Raw genomic sequence first — 24726 nt, forward strand, 5'->3', positions numbered from 1 at the left:
CTCCTCCTTTTTTCTTTTCCCCCAAAGCCCCAGTAGATAGTTGGATGTTGTAGTTACGCATCTTGCTAGTTGCTGTATGTGGGACGCGGCCTCAGCATGGCCGGACAAGTGGTGCGTCAGTGCGTGCCTGGGATCCGAACCCAGGCCACCAGTAGTGGAGAGCGCGCACTTAACCGCTGAGCCACGGGGCCAGCCCTCACTCAAATTTTTTGATTTAAGTTAATAAAATGAGGTTTAACTATATTATATAGAGGAGTAAAAAAGGTAGAAAGAACACATTTTAAATAAGTTCAACTTAAAAAAGTGTATTTCCAAGAAAATGTAAACCAGAGCTCAAGTTACACAAAATATGACTTCTAATTATGCTATGTGAAAGGTGAACCCTGTGTTAAAACTAACCTCATGACCTAAGAAAAAAATGGAATCTTGGGTCTCTACAAGGCAGACTATAGGGACAATGCTTAAGTAAACTAAGATCCTCTTTAAAATGAAAATATTTAAAAAATTCTGTTTTTCCTTTTCTTCATAAATTAAATTAACTGGAGGAGAGGAAAAAAGGAACAGGCCCCCTTCATCTCTTTTTTTATTCTATTTACCTGAGACCCTCCAGCCGCTGGGACAAGGCATGCACACAGGTTTGCAATGAGACTTTCCAAGGAGACATTCAGACTGTCCACATATACAGTGTAGATCAAACCCAAGCAAGCCTGCAAAGAGAAGACGCATGTAGTCATTTCATGGAAAAAGAAAGCACTAAAAATAAATTGTTGTGACATTTGCTCCTAGGAAAACTTCTCTTTGAACCTAGTAAAGTATATTCTGTAGTGACCATGAAATAACTTTTAAGCAGCGAATGTTATTAGGTTTATTAAATTTTCCTCCAGAAGCAGAAGCTCTAAATGAGCTTTTGAGATGAGTTTATAAAAAGCAGAAATCCATAATTTGTAAAACAGGTGTTTGTGTTCAGATAACCACTCTAGCAAATTTATAGGGCTTAAAACTGTTTTTGTTTCAACTTACTTTGCAAAACTCCAAATTTCAAGATAAAAATTTAGAAATTTTATCTTGTTTTGTGATTCTTATAAATTCAGAACATTTAGTCTACAGAAAAGTTTGACTTATGTGAATTATTACAAAGGATAGCAAAATAGAGACAAGACGTGACTAACACTTGAAGCTCCAAAGAAGGTAGGTGGTAAAATGGAAGACAAAATGCAATCTTTATGAATCTTTCAGTTTATTAAAACTTGTGGCTCTGAAAAATTAGTATTCATCAGGATTTACCCACTGTCATTGAAATTTGGACACTAAGTTAATTTTTCTAGAATATATATAATTTCAGCAATATGAAAAAATTTTCCAGAAATTATGTAATAATATCCCAAATCCTTGGGAAATTTTAAGGTATAGTTTATACTTTCCAAAGACATGTGATTCTAGATAATAGTCAACATTACTATAACTAAAGATAGCAAGTGAAATAAGAAAAATAAACCTTCTTCTTTCAAAGCTTAAAAGTATTTATAACTAAAATTTTTTTCTTACATTTGAAAATTCTGAGTGTCTAAAAAAAGAAAATATCTGGAAGTAAACGACATTTTAAAGCTATGTTGGCAGTAGCACAATCTGAACTATTTGAAATTGTAAATATCCATCCTATTTACTTGAACCTGGACTCCTCAAAAGAAGGTGAATAAAAATATACAAAGTTGTTATATTACTATGCATTTTAAATTTGCTACAGGTAACTATACAAATGATTTCTTTAGGATTCATAAGTTTTGGAATCAGTAAACATGGGACCTATTTTAAAACAAATACTACACGCTTAGAAGTTTAAATAGTGACATTAACATACTCAGGTATTTATTTCATCCAACATGAATACATTTCCTCTGTTCATACTAACTTTACTTTATTGATGAATTCCTAAATCAATTTCAAGATATTTTAAATACAAAGAACTTGTTACCATGATTCACTCAAAACAGATTTACACAATAATGCAAATCAATAATGACAACTATGAGTTCTTTACCCTAAAAATTTCTGGATAATCTAATCTGGATACCAACACCAGGCTTTTAGGAGCAAACACTTCTGCAGGCTGAATTAAACCAGTCACTTCCACTTCACCTTCAATCTCCTCCTTCTTTGTTCCCTAGAAAAAGAGGCACTATAATCAAGACAGAATTTCCTAGGTTTATAACTCAACAAAGGCATATCACACACTTCCATATAATTTACAAAATCCAAAATTAATTATAAGATATCTTATAATTAACAAAAATCAAATTAAAAATAAAGAACATACTTTGAGAGGAATCTAAGAAGCAAGCAGGCAAGAAATTATCAAGCAGAGCATACTTATTTCATTTCACTAAACTTTACCTGAGCATTTGGTTTCTGTGTGAGGTGCCAGCAATCAAAGGTAAATAAGACACATTCAAATCACTTTAAATAGTGACCCAAACGACTAAAAATGACACTTGAATGGAAAGTCAGTTTTCAAAAGAAGAAAAAATCTGTCTTAGAAGTAAGGCACTAATTTTCATTTTTGTTTTTCTGCTTATCTCCATCTTTCAAACAGAGGTGATAATCTTTTAGGATTCTAAGGCTTGCAGAATGCTCAAAGCTCTTGGAAGTAAAGCCCAATCAGCTCTAAATTCCATTTGTTCATAAGCAACAAGGATGATTTTTTGAGGAGAGAATATTTTTTTATACACAAAACTAAACTTCAGAATGCACTTAATGCCACTGAATTGTACACTTAAAATGGTTAAAATAGTAAATCTTATATCATGTATATTTTGGCACAATAAAAAAAATCTAGAATTAAAAACACACCTGTTTCTTTTTTTTTTTTTTTTTTATAATTTTATTTATTTTTTCCCCCACAGCCCCAGTAGATAGTTGTATGTCATAGTTGCACATCCTTCTAGTTGCTGTATGTGGGACACGGCCTCAGCATGGCCGGAGAAGCGGTACGTTGGTGCGCGCCCGGGATCCGAACCTGGGCCGCCAACAGCAGAGCGCGCGCACTTAACCGCTAAGCCACCGGGCCGGCCCAAAAAACACCTAAGTTTCAGTGACTAAATACTGGTTAATAAAATAAACTTTGAAAAATATTCTCATTTATGAGTCAACAAATATTTCCTATGCACTTATGTTCCATAATACTATATGATGCACTATAAAAGTTTTAAGTAAAAAAAAAAAGACAAAGTAGTAAAGCACTCAGATTTATTTCTAGATGATATTCTAAGATGCTAGGACATTTTCCCTAACTAGAATCCTCTTCTCTTTCTTTTCCAATTATGAAAGGTTCAGCTTCAAATTTATCTTCCTTCTTGAAGCCTTTCCTTCACTGATTTTTCTCTCACTCTTAATTCCCAGTGTAGTTCACCAACATATCACACTTGCTCAAACTTATTTCTCCTGCCAAACTGCTACTGCACAAAATTGGGGTTTCTTGCTTGATGCACATAAAGAGCCAATTACTATGGCATCAGCTTTTGAGAAAAGAATACAGCTTTACTGCAAGATCGATCTGCAAGGAAACAGAAGGCATAAACTCTCAGATCTGTCTCTCCAATACACGGCTTGGGTCAAAATTTATGAGACGAAGGGCAGGACGATCTACAGTGTGGAGATAGATGATTGCTCTTCATAGGATGTATGTTCACAAAACGGTGGTGTTAGTAGGATCTAAGGCTGGAGTTTTCAGCCCCTTGATGTCAAAAGGGTCACTTATCAGGCATTTGTGCAGGCCTGGTGGATGGGCTGGTGGTCTCAACCAGCCTGAACTGAACAAGGGGTTGTTTCTCTGTTCCTGAAAAACCACTCTTCACTACTCTGTTGATACGACGGGGTCAGTCGAACTGGCCCTAGAGGGCCTGTGGTTATAAAACCTTGCCCCCACAAAATGTCACATCCAACTGCCTGCTTGACATCTCCACTTAAATGACTAACAGGTATCTCAAACATGTCCAAAACATAGCTCCAATCTTTCTCCCCAACTGCACTCCTCCTGCAGTTAATGGAAATCCTATCCTTCCACTTGGCAAATCAAACATTCTGATTCTCATCTCCTTCATACCCCATATCCAAACTGTCAGCAAATCCAGGTTTCTCACCACCTCCACTGCTACCACAATACTACGAGCCATCATCGCTTGCCTCCCTCCATCTCCTCTATTCCTCTTTAGCCCCATTTCGCTTCCTTGCTGCTGCTCAAACATGATGGGCACGCTCTTTGCTAAGGGTCTAAAGCCCACGTTTGTTATTCCTTTGCCTGGAATACTCTTTCCACAGATATCCTAATGACTAATTCCCTCATCTCTCTTAGGTCTTCATTCAAGCAACTTCTGCTCTGTCAAGACTTTGCTGGCACCCTAATTGAAACTGCAATATCCTAACACTCCCTACCCACTTTCCTTGCTTTATTTTTGTCCACGGCACTTGTTACCGTGCAGCATATTATGAAATTCACTTATGTTGTTTCTTGGTTTGTCTGTCTTCTCGACCAGAATATGCTCCATAAAGACCAGGATTTCTCTCTGTTTTTGCTCACTGGTAATTTCCCAGTTCCTAAAACAAGAGCTGGGCACATAATTGATATTTACTTAATATTTGTTCACTGCATACAGGCAGGAATGAATTTTCTTGGAACAGGTTTTTTTTTGGTGAGGAAAATTTGCCTTGAGCTAACATCTGTTGCCAATTTTCCTCTTTTTTCGCTTGAGGAAGATTAGCCCTGAGCTAACATCTGTGTCAATCTTCCTCTATTTTGTTTGTGGGTCGCCACCACAGCACAGCTGATGAGTGGTGTAGGTCCGCACCCAGAACCTGAACCTGCGAACCCCGGCCCCCAAAGTAGAGCGCACCAAATTTAACCATCACGCCACAGGGCCGGCCCCTTGGAATAGTTTTTGGGGTATTTTACCAAGGGAAGTATTTTCCCCCCTACTTATGGAGGCCAAGAACTGTATTTTCTATCTCCTTTGGAGCCCATATAGTTTCTAATACAGTGAAATATAACCAAGTATTAGATGTCTATGGAATGCACACACCCAAAGGGAACTATTTGTTTACTTTTTATATGTGTGATAAGGTCCATATGCTCCTGAGAGATTTTCATTTGTTACAAAGCAAAAGCTAAAATTAGGTTGGTTCATTTCTGGAATCCTTAAAAATAATAAAAATGTGATGAATATGAATTTACCAAAGATTTCCACACTTTATGAATCATATTCTTCATGGATTACTAACAAATTTGAAATGACAGAAAAATGACTGAAATTCCTGAAAGAGATAAAGCTATCCACATTTTTTTGAGATTGTGATAAATGCCCTAGAGTACCATTAAGAAGTCAGCTTGAGTAAGTTAGATAACTATTTCAGAATAAATGACCATTAATCTACTTTGACCAAAACACATAATAGAATGCACTCGTCATTTCCTAAAGCTATTCTTTAATTATACGTCGCTAAATGGAATAGTTTTTAAGAAGAAAGAAGAAAGGTTCACTATAATGTAAATCAATATCAAGTAAAAAAATTCCATTTTTATTTACACCACTTTTTATTACAGATATTGACTTTTACTTTGTAAATGTGCTATAAATCATAAGATGTGATTATTCTTAATTCCAAAAGCTCTTCTAAAAGAATACAATGTCCCAAGTTTAGAAAAAAATAATATTTCTTTTTTCAAAGCAAAATGTACTGCTATGATAAAATAAATTTAATAACCTAAAAACTGTTGGTTAAAATAAGGTTTGTTCCAGAAGATGGTAATGTGGTGTTTTTGATCACATGTAAGGAAATACTGCCTCTTCTTTACAGCTGCTACACAATATCTTTTGTGTAATAATTATGTAATGAGACTGGCTTTGTGTTTTACAATGACAGATTTTCACATATAGGAAAGACACGAGAAACTTAAAAATGAGCATGAAGTTAAAAATATAGGTCACGAATATAATAGATGTTATAATAACGCTTTGGAATCTAATATTTTATAATATAAAACATTTTCACATATTTTATCTCACTGAACAATATTTGCAAGACTTCTTCTAACCTAAGATTATTCCTTGGTTTTAGTAGACAGAGCCAAGGAGGTCAGAGAAGGCTTCTCTGAGAAGGTGATGCTGGAGCTGACACCTAAAAGACAAGAAGCAACTAGTCTCTTGAAAATCTAAGGGCAGAACATTCCAGACACAGGGACAGGCAAATGCAAAGGGCCTAAGGTAGGAAGGAGTTTGGTATATTTTAAGAAACAGCCAGAATACACGAAACTTAAGTAGCTAGGGGGAAAAATATTGCAGAGGAAACTGGAGAGTTAAAAAGGGCTAGACTATCCACGGCCTTGAAGCCAAGGTAAGGAGTTTCGATTTTTAAACTAAATGCCCTGGGAATCTGTTGAAGGGTTTTAAGCAAGGAGGCTAATCTCAATTCTATTTTGAAAAGATCACTGATGCTGAATGGAGAACAGTTTGTAAGGAGGCAAAAGTAGAAATAGGAAGGCTGGTTAGAAGTCTCTTTGGCAGTTCAAGCAAGATAGATGGTAGAGTGGTAACAGGGGACACAAAGAAAAGTAGATGATTGAAGATTTATTTTGGACATAGAGTTGACAGGATTTGCTGATGGCTATAATGTGAAGGATGAAAGAAAAAGAGGCTAAGGGATAACTCTAAGTTTTTGTTTGAACACCTGGATGGATAGTAATGACATTTATTGAGATTAGGAAAATTAGAAAAAGATTAGGGGCTGGGGATTGGAGAAAGGAATGGGTACAATTAGGAGGCGATGCACCTGGCATATATTAAAGGCTCCATAAATATGAGTTCCATTCCTCTTTCAACCAGTGTTTTTTCTATTATATAAAAACAGGACAGCAAGAAGCTGAAACTCTGTTTAGAAATAATGGCTATAAATTCAATTATATCTTAAGCAAAAAAAAGAAAGAAAGAATGGCTATAAAAACAATTTGAAGGTAATCATACATATATTGACATGGGAATATATCAATATAAACACAACAACTCTAAGAAGTATCATGCAGTATGTATGTGTATATATATATTTTTGTATTAAATATGTCTACATTTTTAATATGGAGGAGAAAAGGCCTGGAAGGTTATACTCCAAAAGATTAGCAGTTGTCTTTGGGTCATGGGATTATGTTTGATATATATCACACAAAAAATATACACATATCGAGAAAAAAATAATTTTCTAAAATATTTATATTTGTATTATCTTTATAACAAAAAGTTCAAAGGTTTAAAAAGAAATAGTAATGTATCAGTATGTGTTTATTTATGAAACACTTACTACATGGTTGGCCACATAGTGGGTGCCACAGAAGGATAAGGTACAGTCCCTTCTGTCAGGAAATTTATAGTCTAGCTTAAGTGCTAAAAGCAACACAGGTGAAAAAACAACAATAAGTGCAAAACAATATTGTAATATTTTGGAGTTCATATTTAAAGTGCTTGAGAAGCTCTGAGAAGGGAAATCAGTGAGGCCCACAGCAGTGAGCTGGGACTTAAAGGTTAAATAGAACAGAGAGAAAGGGAAAGGGAAAAGAAGAGGTCCAACAATGAGGCAAGTCAAAGCACCCAGAGAGGTCAAGCTGAGAAAAAAGCAGTATGCTTTGTACTGTGGCCAGCGTGAATTGTACATATATCCACCCTGCCTATTTCATTTTCCTAATTTTAGTTTTTATGTACCTTTTAAAAATATGATGACCTAAATACTAAATTTTTATGCTAGGCATATTTAACTAAAATTCCTTCCCTATGTTGACATTATTAGTTGATAAAATAGATTAATTTGCAATTGATTTTTTAATATAAAAAAGATATGGTAATGGTAATTTATTGAAGCTTTTCATTTTCAGCATCTTTTATTTCAAAAATTCTTACTGCATATCTTCTCTAAAACATCTTTTACCCTCCAATTAATGTCTAGTGAATATATCAGAATTAATGAATTAATCATGATAAATTGAGGAATATGGTCACTGGTACTGAGGTATGTTCCTGCTTATCAGTTATCTCCAAGACATAATTAAATCATGTTTCAATTGTCATAAACCACTCAAGAATTCTTTGGTGTATCTTATAGAATTACTAAGAACATCTAGGACTGACTTAAAATGTCAAAATTATGAGAAACACTATTAAGCTAATCCTTATCTCTGGAGAAAAAGAGATAATGAATGCAAACTTTTGTGTGAGGTGAGAATAGCAAATAAACTTCATGTTTGTTTTCTTTCTAACAAGGTTAACCATCTCAAAATTAGGTTCTCATAAATTTAAAAACATTATTTTGGGAACCACCATAATTAATGAACTCTTTTGAAAGTTCTTTTCCACTATTTGTTAAAATTAGTGAAAAAATTAGAAATGATAAAACATTAAATAATTTTTTTAGAATAAACAATTACATTAATATTATTTGTTGAGTTATAAGATCATAGAACTTAGGTTTACCAATGCATAGGTTAAATAAAATATATTTCCCTGGAATCCCTGATAGAGAAGTTTATATGCTGGACACCAAGATCAAGATTTCAGCTTTATTTTCTTAAAGAATACACGTCAAAACCTTGTTAATGATCATGTAACATGGCATATGGAAACATTCCATAAATAAATAGAACATTTGCTTATAAACAAACATCAAGCAATAAATTCCAGCAATGCACATTCATCTAAAATGTATGCCTTATTCAGATGACGAGGAATAGTATTCTGTGGATTATAATTTGGGTGGAAATTTTAAAGTATATCTACTATGAGCAAAATTAAAATATATCTCTAAAATCAGATACAGTTAACATGACAGAATAATAAAAATAATAAAATACTAGAAGGTACCTACTTCATTTTACAAACTAGCAATTTCATGCCCAGAGAGATAAAATAAATTGCCAAGGTCATACAGCTCATTAAAGGTATAATGGAGATTAACAAGTCAAGTCTTCTAACTCTTGGACTAGTTCTCTTTCCATTCTCTTGTATTCTTTTTTTTTTTTTTAAAGATTTTATTTATTTATTTTTGCCCCCAAAGCCCCAGTAGATAGTTGTATGTCATAGCTGTACATCCTTCTAGTTGCTGTACGTGGGACGCGGCCTCAGCATGGCGGGAGAAGCGGTGCGTTGGTGCACGCCCAGGATCCGAATCTGGGCCGCCAGCAGCGGAGGGCGCGCACCTAACCGCTAAGCCACGGGGCCGGCCCATTCTCTTGTATTCTTATACATAACCTTTATGAGTAATAGGCATTAGTTCAAGGAAACTGCTTAGAAGAGATGACATATGAGAATCCAAATTGTAAATCTGCAAAGATGTTTAGACCTTTTTTTCCTTTAAATATATTTGCATGTAATAATCCTTCTTGTGTTACATTAAAATAGTAATAACAATATGCAGTGTTTACTGCAGCCCTCCTTAGTGTAAAATTGTTGTCAAAATTTTAGAAAAGGCATTTAATGCTGAAGGACTTTGGGAACCTGTTCTCAAAAATTTCTCCTGTTTTTTAAATGTCTCATATCATTTAAGCATAAATAATATTAACTACTCATAGCTAATTCAGTGAAAGTTTTTCCCTACAAAATGCATCTATGAAGAATGTCAAGGGGATGTTAAGATTCAGCATCCTGTCCATCAGCCAACTGTCGTTTTAAAAAGGGGGAAAGGGCGGAGACAGAACCCTTTCATAAAAAGCATAATCTTCATCATTTTATACTATAAGTAGAGTCCCATGTGAATATCTGCATATGCTGCAAATTATCAAACTATAGAACAGACTCAGGATATATAAGTCCTCCAATTTTTTATCTCTGTCTGAATTATGTTACTTATGCTAGTTTTCACTAGACTCTCCTTGTTGAATAAGGTCTGAGGATTAGTCTCTAGAATACTATCAAATATATGTTGATTGGCAAGCCCAGTTCCCACACTTCTCTATTCATAATTTCTAATTTAGTAAGGTTATCATTGACAAAACCCTCCTTAAGGGAATCAAGATTTTCCAAAGAGATGTTCATCACAGTGTTATTCATAATATTGACAAAAGGGGAAATAAACATCCATCAGGAGATGGATTAAGTATGTTATATCCATATGGTTGATTAGTATGTAGACATTAATTATATCTGTAAAGTTTTAGTAAAAAACCTTTCAATAATATTGAAAGAAAATATATCAAACTATTTTTTTTTCTGTTCTCTTACTTTTCTCCAAATACACACTAAGTTTTCCAAAATGAGCACAGTTTAGTTTGATAACCAGGGGAGGGGAAAGAGAAACAAACAAAAAAAATGACTGGGTTATTCTTCAGATAAATCTATCATAACGTTTCATATGTGACCTCCTCCACTGTTCCAAGCTTTCCCATCAAGGGATCAGTTTAGAAATCCATTTTTATTACTTCATTTTTCCAGGTAAATTGGTCAATCATTTGGAATTGTTGCATTTTATTATGAGCGTTTAAATTTATTTTGTTTTCTCACAAAGTTCAACAACCACTTAAATAACGTTTGTTAAAATGTACAGATTCCATTGATTTGTAATGTTTCCATTGTCAGATACTGATAATAAATAAGACCAATTGTGGTCTTATTCTTGACACTTATTCCTGAACCACTGATATAATTTTTGCAGCCTCATGGTACACGTTTTAGTATTTGATATTAGTATTTGGTCTTCGGAGGCAGACAGATTCAAGCTGTTTGACTTAGTACCTGAATATCCCTGGGTAAGTCTTTTAGCTTCATCTATGAAATGGGAATATTAAAACCTACCAAGTGGTGTTCTTGTGAGAATAAAATAAACTACGTGTAAATTAAACAAAATGGAATAAAATAAAGTGTAAAACCTTTAGAAGAGTGCCTGGTACATAAGCCTTAAATTATCATAAGCACTAAAATCTTTTTTCCTACCCAGAAGCTTTTTGCCTGGATTGCCCTTTTTCTTTCCCTTACTCTAAGTCTTAGCTCTTGCTTTTTAAATGTCCACTGAGTCCTTTAAACTCTGTAAGACTTATTCCAGCTGCCCAGTCTTCAATTATTAACTCTTTCATTGAACTGGTACTTAGCATAAGGTACTTTGGAATGTCTTTAAACTTAAGTTTTGATTTTGCCTCCCAAGCTAGATTTTAAGCTGACTGAGATGAAGAAACATATCTTATGCCTTCTATGTATCTCCCTCTTTATTCTTCATCTTACTTCCCCAAAGTACCCTCATTCATCTGCCCCCTTTCTTCAATGACATTGTTTGCTGAGATACCAAATATCTTTACTGCGAATTGCATCATTATTATTGGTTCACAAACACGTTACAAGACTTTAAAATGATACAACTAAATAAAAAATGTAGATAGGTCTATCATTTTTTTAGATAAGCTATAAAAAGCAACCTCACATCTATCATACTTTACTGATTACTTAAAAAATTTGCAATCACATTGCCTACTTGGGTAATTCTGGGAATATGTTATCACAAGTTTAATGTCAAAATTTTGCTTGTGATTTTTGACAGTGTTACTGTATCTCGGAAAGATAAGAGCCAATAATTTTAAAGTTGCACAACTATACTTTGGATGGTGTGTGTCCCTAAGTTCCTCCTCTTCAGGCTTCCAAATAATGTGTCATAGTATATTTGGTATGAAATAATTCACACCAAACGAGAATTAAAAGATCTATTTTTGAACTGATGATATGATCCAAAAATAAAAGAAAAACACATTTTTTTACAAGTACATAGTTAACTGTTCACACTGAAAATGGGAACAACATTAATGATGACCTAGATAGGAACATCATCTGGGTTTTAATATATTTTTTAAAATTCTCCCTCATTGTTTGTACCATTTTTGGGACCAATTTCAAAAGACATTAACCTTCCGTTCTGAGCACAGAAAAACTGTCATGCAATTACGGCTAGCACCTACTACCTAAGTGAAATTATATAGAAGCCAGAATTCTTACAATTTATTTACATTTTCAGAATCTTGGAAAAACTCTTAAGAAGCAGACTCTAACCTTCTGTAAGTCAACTGTAAAACCTAAATAAATTATAATTTTTTGGTCCCCTTAAAAATGGGAAAATTATTTAAAGACAAATAACTTTTTAAACACTGATTCCAAATACACAAGAACTTAGATCTTGGTTTCAGTATTAATCCCTACTCAAATGAGCCAGGGCTCCTTAGAGAAATGGCTGATTTCAAGGCTGTGGCAAGGAAGGAATAAGATGAGCCTGGATCAGCTTGTTATGACAAAAAGTTAAAAAAAAATGGTTTAAAAAAATGCTGGGGCCTTGTCAAAAGAATACAGGAACCAACCTAAAAGGGTGCCCGCTGGTCAAATCTAGGACAATTTGTGCATTAAAACAATGAAAACCATTAATTATATACTATTGAGGAAAAAATAAACTGGAATACATGAGTCCATAGCTCAGACAGATAGACAAGACAGGAAAGCTCTTGCTTATACTAAAATGTCAACTGCTGACTGGTAAAGGTAGAGGGTGCGTTGAGTTGAAAATAACCATTTTGTAACCATTATAACAAAAATTGGCACAGGCAAGAATCAATCACTAAATGCTAAATGTAGGAGGGCATGATTAATGAGTAAGAATATTTGCATAGTCTTAAAGGGTCTTCCCACAGATTGTTTACTAGTTGCAAGTAGAAAAACAGCAACTATACAATAGAGATAAGTGACAATCACCTGACCAGGTTACCAAAATTAACATCATCAATGGGGGGCAGATAGACATTGTGTACTTACAGATGTGTACCCATAGACAGAGACCTTTATAAGGAACACATTTAGTATTCCAAATCTTGGTAGTATTCCAACTGTTGATGTATAACTTAAATCTAAAGACGAGAGATATCAGAGAAAACACAAAATAATGAAAATTATATTAAAAAGGGCATAGGGATCTGTATTATTTAAAAAAAAAATTATTCTTTGCTCAACAATAAAATGTTGAGGGGCCGGCCCGGTGGCACAAGCGGTCAAGTGAGCACGCTCTGCTGCGGCAGCCCGGGGTTCGCTGGTTCGGATACCAGGCATGCACCGACGCACCACTTGTCAAGCCATGCTGTGGTAGCGTCCCATATAAAGTGGAGGAAGATGGGCATGGATGTTAGCCCAGGGCCAGTCTTCCTCAGCAGAAAAAAAAAAAGAGGAGGATTGGCAGATGTTAGCTCAGGGCCGATCTTCCTCACCAAAAAAAAAAAAAAACAATAAAATGTTGAGCAACTATTCCAGATGAAAAGAGACAAAAGAGAAATGATAATTAAATGCAGTACATCATTTTAAACTGCATCCTGTACTGAAGACAAAAGAAAAAAAAAGGCTATAAAGGACATTATTAGGTTAAATGACAAAACTGAAATATGAATGGATTAGATAAAAGTATAATATCGATGTTAAACTTCCATAAAGTACTGATACTCACACTATGTTTATGTAAGAGATCATACTTATTCCTATGAAATATACACTGAAGACTTTAGGGCAAAGGGAGATGACACATGCAAATTTCTCTCAAATGGTTCAGAAAAAAATGTGTGCGTGTGCGTGTGTGTGTAAGGAGAAAGAGGGAGTGAGGGAGAGAGAGAGATGGATCTATTAAAAATAATAAATAATATTATTTATGATAAAGAAATGGTATAAAACATTAAAATAGGTAAATACCAGTAAACGGTATATAGATGTTTGCAATATTCTTATAACTTTTCTGCAAGTTTGAAATTATTTCCAAATAAAAAGTTCAAAAAATATCCAAGAATTCCTAGAACCTCTTCATAAATACTTGCTATAATGTCTGCATGTATTGCTTTCTGTCAGTTTATCTGGGGTTCCTAGAACCTCTTTACACCTGTTATATTGTCTTTCTTTTCAGCTTTATCGAGATATAATGGACAAAACTGTAAGATGTTTAGAGTGGTGATTTGATATACAGATACATTGTGAAAGGATTCCATCAACTAGTTAATTAACATATCCATCACTGCACATATTTCTCTCATTTTTGTTATGAACGTTTAAGATCTACTCTCAGCAAATTTCATATAGAATATAGAGTTTATCATCAATAGTCATCATGTTCTACTATAGATCCTCAGACCTTTATTCATCTTATAGCTGAAAGTTTGTACCGTTTTATCAACCTCTTCCTATTTCCCCAACCCCTCAGCCCCTAGCAACCACCATTCTATTCTATTTTTGTGAGTTTGATTTTTTTTTTAAGATTCCACATATAAATGATACCATGCCGTATCTGTCTTTGTCTGACATATTTTACTTAGCATAATGCCCTCAAGGTCAATCCACGTTGTTGTAAATGGCAGGATTTCCTTCTTTCTCATGGCTGAATAATATTGCATGATATATATGATATATATGTGATATATATATATCACATCTTTATCCATTCAACCATTGATGGACAACTAGGTTGTTTCCATATCATGGCTGTTGTGAATACTGCTGCAATTAACATGGGAGTACAGATATCTTTTTGATATCCTCTTTTCATTTCCTTTGGATATATACCCAGCAGTGGGATTCCTACATCATATGGCAGTTCTCTTTTTAATTTTTTGAGGAACCTCCATACTGTTTTCCATAGTGGCTGTACCAATTCACATTTCCACCAGCAGTGCACAAGGGTTCCCTTTTCTCCAGTCTTGCGAACACTTACCTCGTCTTTTTTTTTCATAATAGCCATTCTAACACATATGAGGTGGTATTTTGGTTTTGATCTGCATGTCCCTGATGATTACTGATGTTGAGCACCTTTCCGCATATGTGTTGGCCATTTATGTCTTCTTTGGAAAAATGTCTATTTAAGTCTTTTGCCCATTTTTGAACTGGATTTTTTTTTGCTATTGAGTTGTATGAGTTCTTTATGTATTTTGGATATTAACCCCTTATCAGATATATGATTATAAATATTTTCTCCCATTCTGTAGGTTGTCTTTTGATTTTGCTGGTGTCCTTTGCTGTGCAGAAGCTTTCTACTTTCTTGTAGTCTTACTTGTTTAGTTTTGCTCTTGGTGTCAGATTTAAAAACAACTGCCAAGACCTTCATCAAGGAGCTTACTCCATACGTTTTCTTTTAGGAGTTAATTCTGTTTTAGGTCTTACATTCAAGTCTTTAATCCAGTCTGAATTTGTTTTTGTACATGGTGTAACACATAGGTCCAGTTTTGTTCTTTTGCATGTGGTTGTCCAGTTTTCCCAACACCATTTACTGAATGGATTATCCTTTCGCCACTGTATATTCTTGACTCCTCTGTCACCATTAATTGACTATATATGCATGAGTTTATTTCTGGGCTCTGTATGCTGTTCCACTGATCTATGCATCTGTTTTTATGCCAATACCATACTGTTTTGATTACTATAGTTTTGTAATATACTTTGAAATCAGGAAGTGTGATGCCTCTAACTTTATTCTTCTTTCTCAAGATTACTTTGGCTATTTGGGATCTTTTGTGGTTTCATAAGAGTTTTAGAATTTTTTCTCTTTCTGTGAAAAATGTCATTAGAATTTTGATAGAGATTGCAGTGAATCTGTAGATTTCTTCGTATGGACATCTTAACATTATTAATTCTTCCAGTCCACGAGTATGAACTACCTTTCCATTCATTTGTGTCCTCTTCAATTTCTATCATCAATGTCTTATAGTTTTCAGGGTACAGATCTTTTACCTCCTTGATAAATTTATTCCTAGGTAATTTAGTATTTTTCATGCAATTACAAATGGGACTGTTTTCTTAATTTCTCTTTTTGATAGTTAGTTGTTAGTATATACAAATGCAATTGATTTTTGTGTATCGATTTCGTATCCTGCAACTTTACACAATTTGTTTATTGGTTCTAAAATTTTTGGTAGTCTTTAGATATTTTTTATATATAATATCATGTCATCTGCAAACAGAGACAGTTTTACTTCTTCCTTTCTGATTTGGATGCCTTATATTTCCTTTTCTTGCCTAATTTCTCAGGCTAGGACTTCCAATACTATGTTGAATAAAAGTGGCAAGAGTTACAAGTGACTTCTACTGGAACTTATGAGAAAAGCATTGAGCTTTTCACTGTTGACTATGATGTTAGCTGTGGACTTGTCATATATGGCATTTATTATGTTGAAGTATGTTCCCTCTATACTCAGTTTGTTGAGAGTTTTATCATCAATGGATGCTGAATTTTGTCAAAGGCTTTTTCCGCATCTATTAAGAAGATCATATGATTTTTATCCTTAATTTTGTTAAAGTGATGTGTCACATTCATTGATTTGCATGTTTATAACCACCCCTGCATCCCAGGAATAAATCCCACTTGATCATGGTGGATGATCCTTTAAATGTATTGTTGAATTCAGTTTGCTAAATTTTTTTTGTTGTTGAGGATTTTTGCACCCACGTTCATCAGGGATATCAGCTTGTGTTTTCTTTTCTTGTGGTGTCCTTGTCTGATTTTGGTATCAGGGTAATGCTGGCCTCGTAATATGAGTTAGGAAGTGTTCCTTTCCTCTTTGATGTTTTGGAAGAGTTTGAGAAGGACTGATATTAATTCTTCTTTAGATGTAAGGTAGAATTGACCAGTAAAGCCATCTGGTCCTGGACTTTTCTTTGGTGGGAGGTTTTTTGTTTGTTTTTTTTGTGTGTGAGCAAGATTAGCCCTGAGCCAACATCTGCTGCAAATCCTCCTCCTTTTGCTGAGGAAGACTGGCCCTGGGCTAACATCCATGCCCATCTTCCTCTACTTTATGTGGGACGTCGCCACAGTATGGTTTGATAAGCAGTGCATTGGTCCACACCCAGGATCTGAACCCATAAACCCTGGGCCACTGAAGCAGAGCACACAAACTTAACCACTATGCCACCAGGCTGGCCTCGGTGGGAAGTTTTTGATTACTGATTCAATGTCTTCACTAATAATTGGTCTGTTCATATTTTATATTTCTTCATGATTTAGTCTTGGTAGGTCTTACGTTTCTAGAAACATATCTATTTTGTCTAGGTTGTCCAATTTGTTGGCGAGTAATCATTCATAATACATAATAGTCTCTTATGATCCTTTGTATTTGTGTGGTATCAGTTCTAATGTCCTCTCTTTCATTTCTAATTTTATTTATTTCAGTCCTTTTTCTTTTTTCTTGATGAGTCTAGCTAAAAGTTTGTCAACTTTGTTTATCTTTTCCAAAAACAGCTCTTAGTTTCATTGATCTTTTCTATTGTCTTTTTACTCTCTATTTCACTTATTCCCACTCAGATATTTGTTATTTCTTTCTTTCTACTAAATTTAGGCTTAGTTTGTTCTTTTTCTAGTTACCTAAAGTGTAAACTTAGGTTGTTTATTGGAGATCTTTCATTTTTCTTAATGTAGGTGTTTATCACTACAAGCTCCCCCCTTATATCTGCTTCTGCTTCATCTCATATATTGGTAGGCCAAATTTCCATTTTCATTTGTCTCAGATATTTTTTGATGCCTCTTTTAGTTGATTTTTTGACCCATGGGTTGTTCAGTAACATGTTGTTTAATCTTCACATATTTGTGAATTTTCCAGTTTTCTTCTAATTGATTTCTATTTTCACACTTTTGTGGTCAGAAAAGAAGCTTGATATGATTTTAGTCTTCTTAAATTTATTAAGACTTGCTTTGTGGCCTAACATAAGATCTATCCTGGAGAATCTTCCAAGTAGGCTTGAGAAGAATGTGTATTCTGCTGCTGTTGGATGGAAGGTTCTGCATATGTGTGTTAGGTCCATCTGGTCTAACATGTCATTTAAGTTCTATTTTCCTTATTGATTTTCTGTCTGGATGATCCATCTATTGTTGAATGTGGGATACTGATGTCCTACACTATTATTGTATTGCCGTCAGTTTCTTCCTTCAGATCTGTTAATATTTTCTTTATATATTTAGGTGCTCTGATGTTGGGTGCATAAATATTTACAACTGTTAAATCCTCTTGATGAGTCGACTACTTTATCATTATTTAACGACCTTTTTTGTCTCTTATTCCAGTTTTTGGCTTAAAGTCTATTCTTCTCTGATAAATACAGCTACCCTACCTTTCTTTTGGTTTCCATTTGCATGGAATATCTTTTTCAGTCCCTTCACTTTCATTTTATATGTATCTTTCAGACTGAAGTGAGTCTCTGATAAGTAGGATACAGTTGGGTCTTACTTCTTTATCCATTCAGCCATTCTATGTCTTTGGATTGGAGAATTTAGTCCACTTACATTTAAAGTAATTATTGATCAGTTTGTACTTACTATTGCCATTCTGTTAATTATTTTCTGGCTATTTCATAATTCCTTTGTTCCTTCCTCCCTCTCTTACTCTCTTCCTTTGTGATTTGATGATTTTCTGTAGTGGTATATGCTTAGATTTCTTTTTCTTTACCTTCTGTGTAACTACTATAGGTTTTGCTTTGTGGTTACCATGAGGTTTAAATAAAACAACTTATAACAGTCTATTTTAAGTTTATAACAACTTAAGTTTGAACATATTATAAAGCTCTACATTTTTACCCCCCCATTTTATGTTTTTGATGTCACAATTTACATCTTTTTATGTTGTGTATCCATTAACAAGTTACTATAGTTATAGTTATTTTTACTGCTTTTGTCTTTTAATCTTCATACTAGCTTTATAAGTGATTAACCCACCACCTTTACAACATTACATTATTCTGAAATTTACTATATATTTATCTTTACAAGTGAAATTTATACTTTATGTTTTCCTGTTACTAATCAGCACCCTTTCATTTCAGCTTAAAAAACTCCCTTTAACATTTCTCGTAAGGCCAGTCTAGTGGTGATAAACTCATTTAGCTTTTGTTTGTCTGAAAAATTCTCTCTCCTTTAATTCTGAAGGACAATGTTGCCAGGTGGAGTATTCTTGGTTGGCAGTTTTTACCTTTCAACACTTTGAATGTGTCACCATTCCCTTCTGGCCTGTAAAGTTTCTACTGAAACATCTGCTCATAGTCATATGGGGGTTACCTTTTAAGAACAAGTTGTTTTTCTCTTGCTGTTTTTAAGATTCTTTCTTTGTCTTTAACTTTTGACACTTTAATTATGTACTGTGGTGTGGGTCTCTTAGGGTTCATCTTATTTGGAACTCTCTGGGCTTCCTGGATCTAGATGTCTGTTTTCTTCTCCAGGTCAGGGAAGTTTTCAGCCATTATTTCTTCAAAGAAGTTTTCTGCCCCTTTCTCTCTCTCTTCTCCTTTTGGGACTCCTATAATATGATTGTTGGTCCCCTTGATGTTGTCCCATAAGTCCTTTAAGTTATCTCCATTCTTTTTTCTTACTACTGTTTTGATTGGGTGATTTCCACTGCCCTATCCTCAAGATCACTAATCCTTTCTTCAGCTTCATCTAGTCTGCTATTGAATCCCTCTAGTGTATTTTTCAATTCAGTTATTGTATTCTTCAGCTCTGTGCCTTCTATTTGGTACTTTCTGATATTTTCTATTTCTTTGTTGAAATTCTCACTTTGTTCATTCATTCTTCTCTTGAGTTTGGTGAGCATCTTTATCACTATTATTTTGAACTCTTTATCAGGTAAATCACTTATCTCTATTTCACTAAGATCTTTTTTCCTGAGGTTTTATCTGGTTCCTTCATTTGGGACATATTCCTCTATTTCTTCATTTTCCTTGACTCTCAGTGTTGGTTTCTATGCTTTAGATAAAACTGCCACCTCTCCTAGTCTTGAAGGAGTGGCCTCTTGTAGAAGATGAACCTTATTGTTCAACCCTGCCCTAGCTCTTGGTTATCTCTCAAACCTTTGCGATTATACAAGCAGCCTACTTAACTCTTAGTACTCCCTACAGTTGAAGGTGTGCCAAGACCCGTGAGTGTCTCAAAGGCGAGGATCTCAGTCATCACCTAGATTCAGGATAATTGGAAGCCAGACTCTCAGACAGCAGCTTTTAATGTATGCCAATATATCTCTTTCAGTGAAAGACTTGGAGATGGGCATTTCTATCTGCTCCCTCTGCACTAAGCCCTGGAGGGGACGGCTCATTAAGAATGTGCTTTGCACAGGCCTGTGCATCTGGGAGCTCAAGCCCTGCTGGCCACCAGAGCCAAGGGATTACAAAGGTGCATTCCTTGGGTGGCAGCTGCAAAATCTGGGGTGCCAAACATGTGCACAGCTCTTTCCAGGAAGAAATCAGTGAACTGGAGTGGGCCAGAGAGAAAATGTGGAGATAGCATCTGCCGGCCTCTGTAGTCTCTGGGGAGGATCAGAATCAGCCCTCAGATGTGTGCTAAATTAGAAACTTGACCCAGGAAGCAGCTTTTAAAGTATGGGACTAGGACTCTTTCAGGGAAAGATTGGGAGATGGGTCTTTCTCTCTGCTCCTTCCAAACTGAGCCCTGGGGGTATAGCCACAGGGAATCCTTGCAAACTCATTAAGAACGCTTTCTTTGTTTGCTATAGTCTGGTGGGTCTCGTGGACATAAGCCCCACTGGCTTACAGAGCTGGGTGTTTTGGGGGCCCAACTCTCAGGTGGAAGTCTTACAAGTTGGGGGCTAGATGTTGGGTATGAACCCTTCACACCTCAGGGAAAAGCTGGGAGTTGTAAATTCCTTCCTTCCTTCCCAATTGCACGTCACTGTCCTGGAGGTGGGGTTTAGGCGAGAGTGTATCCCAGCCTTTCCTACTTGTTTCAATGTGGGTATTTTCTCATTTGCCTGATGTGTAGGAGTTGCTCAGCTAGTTTCTGGATTTCTTTCAGAGGGAATCCCTCTGTGTGCAGCTGTAGACTCAGTGTGTCCATGAGAGGAAGTGAGTTTAGGAGCTTCCTATGTTGCCATTTTAGACTGGAGTCCTCCTTAATATATTACTTTTCTGTCAGTTTATTTGGGGCAAGAGGAGTTGATAACTAAGGAGAGAGAAGGGAGAACCTAAATAATCACAGTTAATTTCAGTAGACAATTCTAGGGAGTTTGAAGAGATACCCTCAAGAATATGGAAAGAAAAGAAAATATTGCATTCTCAGTACTTAAATACTAAAGATCAACATAGAAATAAAGGTCACCTAAAAGAGATAGAGAGGTTCTTGGGTGGAGAACACTCTTTCTTATTTAGACTGAATTGATCAAAATGGGAATTTGATCAGTTGTTTGTTGGCAACATCCACCCAAACACTATCCAGGACAGAGAAGACTATAGTAATTGACTTTTAAGTTTTCTGTCCCCATTGACAACATAATCTCTAATTTCAAACAGAAAGAAACGGGCTGTGTTAGTCTGGCAGGTATTAAATATCTGACATCAAATATTCTTTAGTTTGATTCTACAATCAAAATGCTTCTGATTTTGATATGGCTTCTCACAAAGATCTGATAAGGAGAGAATGTGCTGATAATGCAGATAATGCGTATTTTTGTTCCATGGAACCTCTGAAATTAATAAACTAGTACGCTGGTTTTAATACATCAGTCTAATGAACTCAGATAACGTGAGTCTGTGTCATAAAAGGTGATTTGTCTCCTCTTGTACTGAAAAATCAGATTTCTGCATCTAGAAAATTCAGATCTTGGAGTTTAGTTAAGTTAACCAAAACAACAAATGCTCCTTTGTGAGGTCATTTCAGAAAGCAATCCTTTTCCCCAGTGGTGAAACACATTCATCTGCATCCAGCAGAAAGTACAGCAGATAATACAGACTGGCTCACTCAACATCAACCCAACTCTTTCATAGTTTCCTTCTTGTACTATAGAGCCTTGAAAGCAAAACAAACAAACAAATAACAATAACAGAAAAGTTTTTCTAATTCCTTTGCAGGGGGTGGGATCTGCATGCAATCTGACTTTCAGAAGGAAACAGCCCATATGAGACTAAAGCATAAGTCACCACTGTGAGACAGTGGGTGCACATAGAAGATTGGATTTTTAGGGCAACAACTGGGAAGGTTGTAGTGTCTGGTACCTGACCTCATAAGTGTCAAGTAGTCAAAGATAGAAAAAGTATGGTTTCTACTAGAATCGCCCCAAGCTAGGTAGTTCCTAGTACCCAGAATGGGTTCCCTGCTCACTCCTCACCCATGAAATTACATAAGCTGCCCAATACGTTGTTATAAATCTTTTTTCTGCGGTAAATTAGAGAAAGTAGATCCAGTTGTCTGAAACTAACAACCCAAACTAATTCTCTTAAAGACTCAGTATTTTTAATTTCTATGGTTCTATCTTATGAAGTTCAGTCCTATCACGTTGATACTACCACCAATAATAATAATGAGTTGACATTTATTTGGGTGCTTAAAAATTAATATCAAGCATTGTGATAAGTGATTTATAAACATTCTGATTAAATGCTCTATATTCTGTGAAAGACCCCTCAGGAGAAGGACTGACAGGAAAATCATAGGTTCACCATGAGAGGATACAAATCTTCTAATAAACCAATTCACAGATATGCTATTCTTAGAAATATTCAGATTATGATCAATATTTTAAAGAGAACAAACTTTAACAGTAACTTTACCTTCCTGCTCTCTTCTCCAACAGTATAGTACCTCAATCTTTTTAAAGTAGCCCATAGACTCAAACTTGTAGTTCTAACAAACACAAATATGGCATCAAAAAAACTAAATATTGTCCCTTTGTCTGTACTTTGGCTAGAAAAATTGTACCTGAAGATTGATCTCTGCCTCATAGAAGGTTAGGCATGAGCAGTAGTGTCGATCTGAGTCAATATCTGTCAGGACTATCACAAAAAACGTTGGTTGCTTCCTCTCTCTGGACAGCTGCCACCCGCCGGGCTGACAAAACTAAATGGGATAGGAAAAAAAATTATCAGATTTTAAAAGTATAATGAAAATTTATTATTTATCAGTCTCTGAGAAATGTTAAATGTTCCCCCATTTTTAAAAATTTCCAGCTGATGGGATATGTTACCTCAGCCAAAAAAAAAAAAAAAGTACAGATTCATAATGTAGAACACTTTCACTAACGTGCAAATACACATTTTATGAGGACAGCCTAGATTTTCCACAGATGTCACTCATTCTGAGACCTAGGCTGGTATATGCAGGAACATATCACCAAAACGGAAAAAACTTTCCTCCATTAGAACAAATCATGAAATAATTTGAAGATAAAGTGCTAAGAACCTATCACTGATGGAAAACAGAATTATTTTAAAATTTCTTCATTAATCTAAGAGTCTTCAATTCAGTACAAGGAAAAAGATATCTTGTTCATCAAGACAGACCACATTCCGGGCCATAAAATACACTTTAATGTAAAAAAGAACAGAAATCATACACTTTACGCTCTCAGACCACAACAGAATTATACTAGAAATCAATAAGAGAAAGATAGCTGGAAAATCCCCAAAATACTTGGAGATTAAACAACACACTTCTAAATAACACATAGGTCAAGACAAAATCTCAAAAGAAATTTAAAAGTATTTTGAATTAAGTGAAAATGAAAATACAACTTATCAACATTTGTGGGATTCAGCAAAAGCACTGCTTAGAAGGAAATTTATAGCCTTGAATGCATATATTAGAAAAGAAAAAAGATCTAAAATCAATAATCTAAGATTCTATCACAGGAACTAGAAGAAGAAGAGCAAATTAAATCCAAAGTAAACAGAAGAAAAGAAATAATAGAATTACAGCAGAAATCAATGAAATTGAAAATAGGAAATCAATAGAGAAAATCAACAAAAGCTATAGCTGGTTCTTTGAAAAGAGCATTAAAATCGACAAGCCTCTAGCCAGCCTAACTAAGAAAAAGGAGAGAAGATACAAATTACTAATACCAGAAATAAAAAAGGGGCCACCACTACAGATGCCAGGGACATTAAAAAGATAATAAAGGAATACTATGAACAACTCTATGCTCCCAAATTTGATAATCTAGATGAAATGAACCAATCCCTTGAAAGCCACAATATAATAAAACTCACCCAAGAAGAAACAGACCATCTGAATAGGCATATATGTAGTAAAGGAATTGACTGAATCAGTATTAAGTAATCTTCCCAAACAGAAAGCACCAGGCTCAAATGGGTTCACTGGTGAATTCTACCAAATTTAGGGAAGAAATTATACCATTCTCTACAATCTTTTCCAGAAAACAGAAGCAAAGGCAATATTTCCTGATTCATTCTATGAAGCCACATTACCCTAATACCGAAACCAGAAAAAGAAATTACAAGAAAACTACAGACCAATATCTCTCACGAACATAGATGCAAAAATCCTCAACAAAATATTTACAAATCGCATCCAACAACGAATGAAAAGAATTATAGACCATGACCAAGTAGGATTTATTCCAGGTATGCAAGGCTGGTTCAACATCTGAAAATCAATTAATCACATCAAGAAGCTAAACAAGAAAAAAAAATCACGTGATCATATCTGTAGATGCAGAAAAGGCATTTGAGAAAATCCAACACCCATTCTCGATAAAACCTCTTAGCAAAATAAGAACAGAGGGGAAGTTCCTTAACTTGATAGGGAACATTTACAAAAAACCTACAGTTAACATCATACTTAAGAGTAAGAAACTAGAAGCTTTCTCACTAAGATTAAGGAAGGATGTCCCCTCTCACCACATCTTTTCCAAATTGTACTGGAAGTCCTAGCTAATGCAATTAGACAAAAAAAAAAGGAAATAAAAGCTATACAGATTGGGAAGGA

At 35.0% G+C, this 24726-nt stretch overlaps 1 protein-coding gene across 4 annotated transcripts in view; it reads right to left on the reverse strand.

Moving 5' to 3' along the window:
• The window catches only part of SBF2 (SET binding factor 2), a 507948-nt gene that overhangs the window by 255664 nt on the left and 227558 nt on the right, over positions 1 to 24726 (reverse strand). For 3 of the 4 annotated variants that reach the window (XM_058545970.1, XM_058545966.1, XM_058545965.1), the window contains exons 3-5: positions 22702 to 22839; positions 2039 to 2161; positions 597 to 707 (exon numbers count right to left, since the gene is read on the reverse strand). In XM_058545970.1, the coding sequence (XP_058401953.1) occupies positions 597 to 707; positions 2039 to 2161; positions 22702 to 22839 (372 nt within the window). The remainder of the gene's footprint in view (positions 1 to 596; positions 708 to 2038; positions 2162 to 22701; positions 22840 to 24726) is intronic. The other variant, XM_058545967.1, reaches the window with a different exon arrangement.

This window comes from Diceros bicornis, chromosome 7 (assembly GCF_020826845.1).
Source record: "Diceros bicornis minor isolate mBicDic1 chromosome 7, mDicBic1.mat.cur, whole genome shotgun sequence".
NCBI classification, from domain to species: Eukaryota; Metazoa; Chordata; class Mammalia; order Perissodactyla; family Rhinocerotidae; genus Diceros; species Diceros bicornis.